This window comes from Salvelinus alpinus, chromosome 3, assembly GCF_045679555.1.
Source record: "Salvelinus alpinus chromosome 3, SLU_Salpinus.1, whole genome shotgun sequence".
Classification (NCBI taxonomy): Eukaryota; Metazoa; Chordata; class Actinopteri; order Salmoniformes; family Salmonidae; genus Salvelinus; species Salvelinus alpinus.
The window spans coordinates 84,052,222-84,063,007 of NC_092088.1; the positions used below are offsets into that span (position 1 = coordinate 84,052,222).

Here is a 10,786-nt window from a genome sequence, read left to right on the forward strand (position 1 = left end):
CACTCACATATAAAACTATATAACAAAATGTATGTATGTGTATATGACTTCAGTGCTAGTTATAAATAAAACAAGTTGAATACATTTGCAATTTATGCATGCATTTGTGAGAAGGGGGAGGGGTTGAACAAATGTAGAGGTCAAAGGTCACACCTATGTTGGAGTCGACAGCCTGCAGTTTGAAGTAGCTAGCTGTTATTAGTTATTTCAACCAAGGTGTGCTATATCAATGTCCACTTAGGAAAGAATGACCAAAACCACAGATCTGTTAATATTGACAGAAAATTCCTGTCAATATTTTCTGTTTGTCTGCTAGTTAACGTTAGCTATTTTGCTTACCTCGCGCTAGCTAGCGAGACCAAGGCAGCCGATCATCTTAGACCCTCGAAATGCTATCAAATTCAAGTCATGTGGTAAGGAGCAAGTTGCCCATAAACGGATCATTATGTTGTTGTTTTGGTTACTTAGTAACTTGATAATGTGTCTCGACATAGCCATGTCACTAACTTTACTCTTCTTGATTGCCAAACTGTCAATTAGCCAAATAACTAGTTAACGTTAGCTAACTTGGCTACATACTGTTAACTACCTAACTAATGATCCTTCGTGCTTCCTTGTATCCTCCTTGAAAACCCCTCCAGCCGAAGCTCTACCTGTCCATCATAGATGATGTGATTGAGAGCATGCGGGAGGTGTTTCTGGATGAAGGACTGGAAGACCGTGTCCTTGATGACCTGAGACAGGTGAGTGGGACTTTACTTGGATCAAGGATTTTTAGAAGCACGATCTTCTCCCCTACGGCAGAGGCCGGCAGATGGCGATATCGACTCAATATCGCCAGCCTTTGTGGTACTTCTTCCCGTTCTTCTAGCTGACGTTAGTCCTCCCTGACTGGAATGACTTCACTTTGTTACACACAGTGGACTTAACTGCCTGCCGTCTTCACAAAAAATAACTGCATTCATGACGTATATAAATACTGCAGAATATACAGTATCACATTGAAGTGATGAAATCAAGAAAAGAGCATAGGCCCTACTGCAGTAATACTACTGCTGTGTAACTGGAACTGCAATCATATTTGGTATGGCTTATGTCAAATCAACTAACTAGCAAACAAACATTTAATCTGTAGCTCTGGGAGGCAAAGATTCTGCAGTCCAAAGCAGTGGATGGCTTGGCCCTCGTGAAGAACACCATCAACTCATCCAACTTTGTGCTGCAGCTCCCTCCAAACTATGGACAGAGTTTTACAAAACCTGCAGGTAATACGTTGGTAATGTTTTTATGTCCAAGGGTACTTCCCAATTATCTCTCCTTCCTCCCAAAGTGTGCACTTGTTCACTTCCCTTCACTGGAATTGACTGAAAGGAAATATGGTGGAAACTCCCTCCATGCCTCCACCAATCCATTGCTTTTAGATTTGTTGGAAGAAGTGTAAGAGTGTAAACTTCAGGAACATTAGATATTTTTGGGACGCACCCTAAGACCAACTCACCCATTGCTATCTAGGCCTATTTCACAAATCAATGAGTTGATCCACCATATCGGGTAATTGTTGCATTATCTACAGTGTGTGAGTTAATCAGGCCAATTGATTATTGCATGCAGATCGCTATGTATTTAATTGATTAGCCTAATCATTCCTTTCCTCTTCCTCCTTTCATCCCCAGCCTCTATGGTGATCCCTGCCGGTCAACACGTCCAGAGTTTCACTGCTAAGGCAAGTTACACAAAACTGTCGTGCATAATAGCCTACTGGCAGCCTGTAGACGAGAGGGCCTCATTTTGCAAATGACTATGAATTAAGACATATTTCCTGAAACTACTTGTCAATACTAGGCATCATATTAAGGTGTGGGACATTCATTGTTTCACAAGAAATAACTAGCAGGTCTATTATGCTCCAGCAGCTGGAATTTGTCCGTCCACAATTCACCAGTGGGAACATGGTGGCTCTCAGCACCAGACAACAGAAAGAGCTGGCCAGCACTATCCGGGAGATTGTTTGTGTGGAGATTACCTCTGCCCTCGACTTACCATTTTAATACTGGTAAATTAATCATTGGCACTGCTAAAGTGGATACCTATTCAACCGAAGTGGAAAGTCTGGAGAACAGTCATTGTGACAGATGTGTGATTCCATGACCTGGAAAGTGCAAGCTAAATTGGAAGGAATAATCCAACTCTTAAAATAAAAAACGGAATTACTTAAGTCATTCCTGTAAATTCTATGTGTGGGTCATAGGACTTGAAACTGGTGTGGAAGCGGGCAACCCAACGTCCTTCATGAGCAATCTTTTCTATGAACTGTTCGGGAAGGAGAAGCTGGCTTTTTTGCCACTGATTAACATTGCGGGTTAACTCCTCAATGGCTCTCAATGTATACGGATCCATAGCTTTGAAGTCAAGTAGCAAATTGTTCACCTTGCAACAGCATCTGGGGGTCTGACCTATGCAGGGAAGAGGATCAGCATCTACCCAGACCTCAGTGCTGAATTGCTGAAACAGAGGGAGACCTACAATGAGGTGAGATCCCAGCTACTCGAGCTCTCAAGCTAAACTTGAGATGCGGCTTCATCCACCTGGCAAAACTCATCTTGACCTTAGAACACACCACACATGTTTTCCACTGCCAAGGAAGCTCAATACTTCTTGGAGAAGCACGTCAAACGAAACACACAAGGAGACAAGCTGACTAATGGAACCCCATGACTGGCTCATTATTCAGGTATTCTATCCATGCACAATCATGCAGCCTAGCCTCTGATATTGCCTATGGTTCAAGACATTTACACAGTGCTAACACCATGCCAATTAATGAACCCTACAGCTATCCTATGTTTGACTGTTTAGTCATTAGGCTTGCATATGTCATCTTTTGTTCATGTTCATTCGCTTTTCTTCATTACCCACCCTTCCTGGTCCAGTCTGCTAACTTCATTACCCACCTTTCCTGGTCCAGTCTGCTAACTTCATTACCCACCCTTCCTGGTCCAGTCTGCTATCTTCATTACCCACCCTTCCTGGTCCAGTCTGCTAACTTCATTACCCACCCTTCCTGGTCCAGTCTGCTAACTTCATTACCCACCCTTCCTGGTCCAGTCTGCTAACTTCATTACCCACCCTTCCTGGTCCAGTCTGCTAACTTCATTACCCACCCTTCCTGGTCCAGTCTGCTAACTTCATTACCCACCCTTCCTGGTCCAGTCTGCTAACTTCATTACCCACCCTTCCTGGTCCAGTCTGCTAACTTCATTACCCACCCTTCCTGGTCCAGTCTGCTAACTTCATTACCCACCCTTCCTGGTCCAGTCTGCTAACTTCATTACCCACCCTTAATGGTGTGGCAGGTAGCCTAGTGGTTAGAGCGTTGGACTAGTAACCGAAAGGTTGCAAGATCGGATCTCCAAGCTGACACGGTAAAAATCTGTCGTTCTGCCACTGTTCCTATCCTCTGCAGCAGAGGTAACTCTGGGTCTTCCTTTCATGTGGCGGTCCTCATGAGAGCCAGTTTCATCATAGCGCTTGATGGTTTTTGCGACTGCACTTGAAGAAACTTTCAAAGTTCTTGAAATTTTCCGGATTGACTGACCTTCATGTCTTAAAATAATGATGGACTGTCGTTTCTCTTTGCTTATTTGAGCTATTCTTGCCATAGTATGGAATCTTTCATAGTTTTGATGTCTTCACTATTATTCTACAATGTAGAAAATAGTAAAAATAAAGAAACCCTTGAATGAGTGTGTCAACTTTTGACTTGTACTCTATGTGTTTTGAGTGGCAGTACATGTGGTATAAATGTAAGTGTGTAAATTGACATGAATATTGTAACTGTAACCCCACCCCTCAAATAAAGGAAATAAATGACTGCCTGTTGCATTTATTTGATGTCTTTTATGTGGGATCTCGCTGCAGTTTCTCTTTTTCTGTGCCAAATACAGTAAGTAATGTCTTTCATTGAGGGGATCCAATATGTGTAAAGCATCTAATTGTGTTGCAGAACAACGGTGGGACTCTGGCCACCTTCTCTCTGCCTCCCGGGATGACCTACCCAGTCCAGATCCCTGCAGGGGTCACACTGCAGACGGCCTCTGGTAAGAAGGGCCACAGCATGCATAAACCTCCATATACACACAAATGCTTTTTGACAAACTTAATTTAAAAAGAACATGAATCACTCTGTTTGAACACTTATAATATACACTCCTTTGATGTAGACACTGGTATGGTTCTGGGCAGAATTAATAATATATTAAAATGTGGTTAAGTCCCCATTTGGATACATGGCTATGGATACACATTTCTAGAATGGATCCTTTTACTTATCGATTCCTCTCCTCTGCCTCCCTAAGGCCAGCTTTATAAGGTCAATGTCCCAGTGATGGTGACCCAGGCTCCAGCCGGTCATCGCCATCTCCCCCAGGCCCAACCCAGGCAAGGGTTACCTGTAGTGGAGTGGAGAGATCCCAGCTCAGCTTCCCAGCAGTCAGCCACAGTGGTCCCTTCTACTGTCCTAAAGACCATGGCCCTTCCGAAGCCCGAACCTTTTTCCCCACAGCCTGTGGCTCCTCCCAGAGCTGATCCTCAGACCACAGAGCAGAGGAGCCTGATTCCTCCGGTCCAGGTGAATCACCATCTTGATGTTTTTATTGTAGCACTTTGGGTTTTTCAAATGTGTTTTACAAAAAAATGATGTATTATTCCCCAGCCACCTAATGAGAAGCCTTTGCTACCCCAACCTGTGGTCCAGCCCCCAGTTCAGGAGAATAATCTCATTCAGCAGCCACAGGTTCCTTCAGCTCAGGCAACCTTTTCTGGTCAGACTCCAGTGTCCTTCCAGCCCCCAGCCCAACCGCCATCTCGCCCTCCAGAGAGTCCCTTCGACAGTGGTGATTTCACTCTGGATGGGATTGATTTTGACAGTCCACAGCCACTAGACATGAGCCTGTCCTCTGGCTCCGCCCACATGCCAAGCCTTCAGGTAAATAATTCCGCCATATCTTCATCAGTCAACCATCTCATGTTATTAGTGGCAAGGCAGGGTACTGCTATATTTCAGAAGACATAGGCTTACTCACAAATGACACCCTATTCCCACTGCTTTTGATCATGGCCCATAGGGAGCTGGTCAAAAGTAGTGTACTATATATAGGGAAAAGGGTTCCATTTGAAAACAAGAGACCTGAGCCAAGGTTCAACATGCAGCTTATATAATCATGTTTGTTTTACCCAGGTCAAGATGGAGACGGCCCTGTCTGAAGGGTCAGGGTTTATGGGTCAGGGGTCAGCGTTCGAGGCCAGCGAGATGGGGGTAGAGGAGATGGTGAAACAGGAGGATCATGGAGGAGCGGTGGCTGATATGACAACGCACCTGGAGGGTCTACCTGTGGATGCTACCAAGGTAAGACAGGCAATGGCAACTGGGACTAAGGCCCAATCCCTAGAACCTTGTAGATTTGAGAGGATTTCATACTGTAGTTTTAAGCAATATGGTGAAACTCGCCCCTAACCTGTCAGAGGGCAAGGTGGAGTGTTTGTCATATTGCTAACACCAGTCAAATTCTCAGATCTCCATAAGTATTTAGGGCATCTGGTCTCAATTGGTAGTTCATAACACTTCCTGTTCCATCTTCCACAGCTGGAGATGGCCCTGTTGAAAGACTACAACTACAATGATGCTCTGGCAGACATCATCCAGCTGGATGGGCCTGCAGACAGCAGCTCTGACGTGGAGGAGTTGGAAGGAGGTGTGTAGCATTGTCAACAATAGTTATGCTAGCCAAGGGAAGTGATTGCTTTGTTAGCTAACAATTGCTGCGTCATTCTAATAGGCTGCGTTTACACAGGCAGCGCAATTCTGATATTTTTTTCACTAATTGGTCTTTTGACCAATCAGATCCGTTCTGAAAAAGATCTGAAAGATGTGAAAAAGCTGATGCGATTGGTCAAAAGATCAGAATGGTCTGCCTGTGTAAATGCAGCCATAGATGAGTTGAACAAGCTAAGAGTGTGGTTACAGGTGCGATGGGAGAAAATGAGTTCCTAGGCATGATGACTGTGGAGGCTCTCCAGGCCCTACAGGGGGTAGATGGCAGCAGTGATGATGGCATCTCCAGCTCCAGTGGTGACAGTGTGGGGATGGATGAAATCACAGTGGAAGAGGTAAGAAATGGCTATTGAGGAAAAGAGGTGCATCCTGTCCTTTTTGTTTTTCAAAATGACTATTTGGGTCATTTTGACTTGTTGGGTTACCTGGACACAGATCAAGCCTCGGCCTGTTGGGTTACCTGGACACAGATCAAGCCTCGGCCTGTTGGGTTACCTGGACACAGATCAAGCCTCGGCCTGTTGGGTTACCTGGACACAGATCAAGCCTCGGCCTGTTGGGTTACCTGGATACAGATCAAGCCTCGGCCTGTTGGGTTACCTGGATACAGATCAAGCCTCGGCCTGTTGGGTTACCTGGACACAGATCAAGCCTCGGCCTGTTGGGTTACCTGGACACAGATCAAGCCTCGGCCTGTTGGGTTACCTGGATACAGATCAAGCCTCGGCCTGTTGGGTTACCTGGACACAGATCAAGCCTCGGCCTGTTGGGTTACCTGGACACAGATCAAGCCTCGGCCTGTTGGGTTACCTGGACACAGATCAAGCCTCGGCCTGTTGGGTTACCTGGACACAGATCAAGCCTCGGCCTGTTGGGTTACCTGGACACAGATCAAGCCTCGGCCTGTTGGGTTACCTGGACACATATCAAGCCTCGGCCTGTTGGGTTACCTGGATACAGATCAAGCCTCGGCCTGTTGGGTTACCTGGACACAGATCAAGCCTCGGCCTGTTGGGTTACCTGGACACAGATCAAGCCTCGGCCTGTTGGGTTACCTGGATACAGATCAAGCCTCGGCCTGTTGGGTTACCTGGACACAGATCAAGCCTCGGCCTGTTGGGTTACCTGGACACAGATCAAGCCTCGGCCTGTTGGGTTACCTGGACACAGATCAAGCCTCGGCCTGGACAAACATGCATTTTAAATGGAGGATCTCATTTGATAAGTCCCGATGCTGCTGAACCTGTACAGAAATCTGTAGATGGTGTTGCATCATTTGACAATAATCACCTAACAGTATTTGGGTCCTGCTATGCCTTATTGGCATGAACAAAACCAGAGATGAACCTTGTTTAAGTCAGTGTGCTGGAGGAGGATGTGAAGTCTGTTGGATGTCTTTGACTGCTGAGCTGCCTCTGACATGTTGACTCTGCCTCTGAACATGTTGACTCTGCCTCTGAACATGTTGACTCTGCCTCTGAACATGTTGACTCTGCCTCTGAACATGTTGACTCTGCCTTTGAACATGGTTGACTCTGCCTTTGAACATGTTGACTCTGCCTCTGACATGTTGACTCTGCCTCTGACATGTTGACTCTGCCTCTGACATGTTGACTCTGCCTCTGACATGTTGACTCTGCCTCTGACATGTTGACTCTGCCTCTGACATGTTGACTCTGCCTCTGACATGTTGACTCTGCCTCTGACATGTTGACTCTGCCTCTGACATGTTGACTCTGCCTCTGACATGTTGACTCTGCCTCTGACATGTTGACTCTGCCTCTGACATGTTGACTCTGCCTCTGACATGTTGACTCTGTCTCTGACATGGTTGACTCTGCCTCTGACATGGTTGACTCTGCCTTTGAACATGGTTGACTCTGCCTTTGAACATGGTTGACTCTGCCTTTGAACATGGTTGACTCTGCCTTTGAACATGGTTGACTCTGCCTCTGAATAGGTTGACTCTGCCTCTGAACAGGTTGACTCTGCCTCTGAACAGGTTGACTCTGCCTCTGAACAGGTTGACTCTGCCTCTGAACATGTTGACTCTGCCTCTGAACATGTTGACTCTGCCTCTGAACATGTTGACTCTGCCTCTGAACATGTTGACTCTGCCTCTGAACATGTTGACTCTGCCTCTGAACATGTTGACTCTGCCTCTGAATATGTTGACTCTACCTCTGACGTTTGTATTTTCTATTTATTAGGGCTCTCCATAGCAGCTACTCTTCCTGGGGTCCAAACATATTAAAATATGTTGACTGTGCCTCTGACACCTCACTACTATACAGAGCTGTCATTGACATCTGGGTTGAGGGTGTTTCAGATGGGGAATGCAAGGTTGAACTATGTTCTGCTTGTTCTATAAATCAAAACAACTAAATACCTTAGTAGACATTTTTATCCAAAGCTATAAAGTGTCTGCATTTTCAGTACTTGATCCCACAACCTTGGTGCTAATCATGAGCATCCAGTGTCCCATATAACTCTCTCCCTCCCCCCTCTTTATCTCTTAACTATCGCTCGCTCTCTCCCTCTCTTTCTCTCTTACATCTCTCTCTCCCCGCCTCTTTCACTGTCCTCATCTTTCTGTCCTCATCTTTCTGTCCCCTCTTTCTTTCTCCCTCCCTGATAGGATCCTTTAAACTCTGGGGATGACGTGAGTGAGCAGGACATTCCTGATCTCTTTGACACTGACAATGTGATAGTGTGTCAGTATGATAAGGTATGCTTCAGCTTCCTAGTGTGTCAGTATGATAAGGTATGCTTCAGCTTCCTAGTGTGTCAGTATGATAAGGTATGCTTCAGCTTCCTAGTGTGTCAGTATGATAAGGTATGCTTCAGCTTCCTAGTGTGTCAGTATGATAAGGTATGCTTCAGCTTCCTAGTGTGTCAGTATGATAAGGTATGCTTCAGCTTCCTAGTGTGTCAGTATGATAAGGTATGCTTCCTAGTGGTGTAGATAAAGGAAGAGTATGTTTTATCTTTCATATTGATGATGGGTGTAACATATATTGATTAAACAATATTAAGATAGAATACAAGCATTGATTTCTGAACCTTTGATTTCTAATGACTTCCTGGTAAAAACAGATTTCTAATGACTGTATATAGTGTGTGTGTTTATGACACACGCTACCGTTCAAAAGTTTGGGAAATTAAGGTTATTCCATGCAAGAAATTGCCAAGAAACGTAAGATCTCGTACAACTCTGTGTAGTACTCCCTTCACAGAACAGCGCAAACTGCCTCTAACCAGAATAGAAAGAGGAGTGGGAGGCCCCAGTGCACAACTGAGCAAGAGGACAAGTACATTAGAGTGTCTAGTTTGAGAAACAGACACCTGACAAGTCCTCAACTGGCAGTTTCATTAAATAGTACCCGCAAAACACCAGTCTCAACGTCAACAGTGAAGGAGGATGTGAAGAGACAGTGAAGAGGTGACTCCAGAGGTGACTCCAGGATGCTGGCCTTCTAGGCAGTTTCAAAGTAAAAGCCATATCTCAGACTGGCCAATAAAAATAAAAGATTCCGATGGGCAAAAGAACACACACATTGGACAGAGGAACTCTGCCTAGAAGGCCAGCATCCCGGAGTCACCTCTTCACTGTCGACGTTGAGACTGGTGTTTTGGGGGTACTATTTGAAGGGAGTAGTACACAGCATTGTATGAGATCTTCAGTTATATATATTTTCATTGCTTTTTATACTTTCAAGATGATTGACTGATCAATGTTCATGCTTTCTAATGACTGTATAGTAATGATATACTGTGTGTTTGTTACCACTTCAGATTCACCGCAGTAAGAACCGGTGGAAGTTCTATCTGAAGGATGGGGTGATGTGTTATGGAGGAAAGGACTATGTCTTCTCTAAGGCTGTCGGCGAGGCAGAGTGGTGACTGGGTTTATGTTATGTTCCAATGTCCACACTAGAATAGTTCACTGAGGCGAAGAGGGGTTCTGTAAAATACCTCTTGGGATGCAATGATAGTACATTCTAAGTAGCATACTAATGTGAATATTGGAACAGAACCTTGGTCTGTATTTCACCCATGTGGATACAGCCTTGACTTAGTCTTAAATGTGTCCAACGAGGCGCATAAAACATGAATAATATCATTTGAAGTTAATGGAGAAAACCACAGTTGTTCAGTGAGCTAGAAAATACAAGCATCTATGCAGTTCTAATCTGAAGAAAAATGTCTGGACGAGTAATGTGTCCGTCCCACACGCCAACCTGTTCCCTATATAGTGCACTACTTTTCACCAGCCACCACAATGCACTAAGGGCTTTTTGAGTTGTTAATTTTGTTTCTGTAACTATTTATATTTTTGTATTTGTTGTGTAATGCCATTAAAGGCGCACTAAGTTGGTCCAAACGCAGAGCGTAGTCATTTTTAATAGTGCTCTCTTTATTGTTTATATGTACCAAATTCATTCATGGTATGGTTGCCTGGTCTGAAATATAAATTCAAATACCTTATTCTGTTTTCACTGACAATGCAAGCATTAATATGAACCCTGCTGTTGTTTAGTATTTTGAAGGTGAATGTACATATAGAGTAGGAAAAATGTCACTTCATAGCTATTTTCCCATCTAATTAGCAACAGATTTTCATGTGAAGATTCAAAAATCCTCTTTATGAAATATGCACATTTTCCCACCAATGGGGTTTCCACCACTATGATTTGTTGCGGATAATAATCAGTGCGTGATGACAGTGCACACAATGTACATTTCATGTACCGAATAAAAATCTAAAGTTCAATGTGTTTCCATTGCATTTTCAACTCCACCGATTTAGTTTTGTCACAAGCTGTTTTTTTTTTAAACATGTGCTCTAGCTGACCAGTGGTGGAAAAAGTACCAATTATCAGACTTGAGTAAAAGTAAAGTTACCTTAATAGAAAATGACTCAAGTGAAAGTCACCCAGTAAAATACTACTTGAG

General features: G+C 44.3%; 1 protein-coding gene across 1 annotated transcript in view; it reads left to right on the top strand.

Annotated features, from left to right (window-relative positions):
- Positions 1-10,604, top strand: part of LOC139571465 (stonin-1-like) — a 31,470-nt gene extending 20,866 nt beyond the window's left edge. The window contains 11 exon segments of the mRNA XM_071394359.1: positions 642-743; positions 1,136-1,265; positions 1,674-1,723; positions 4,004-4,097; positions 4,356-4,627; positions 4,712-4,984; positions 5,237-5,404; positions 5,642-5,750; positions 6,023-6,165; positions 8,469-8,558; positions 9,626-10,604. Of these exon segments, the coding sequence (XP_071250460.1) occupies positions 642-743; positions 1,136-1,265; positions 1,674-1,723; positions 4,004-4,097; positions 4,356-4,627; positions 4,712-4,984; positions 5,237-5,404; positions 5,642-5,750; positions 6,023-6,165; positions 8,469-8,558; positions 9,626-9,733 (1,539 nt within the window). The 3' untranslated portion in view covers positions 9,734-10,604.
- The last annotated feature ends 182 nt before the right edge of the window (positions 10,605-10,786 follow it).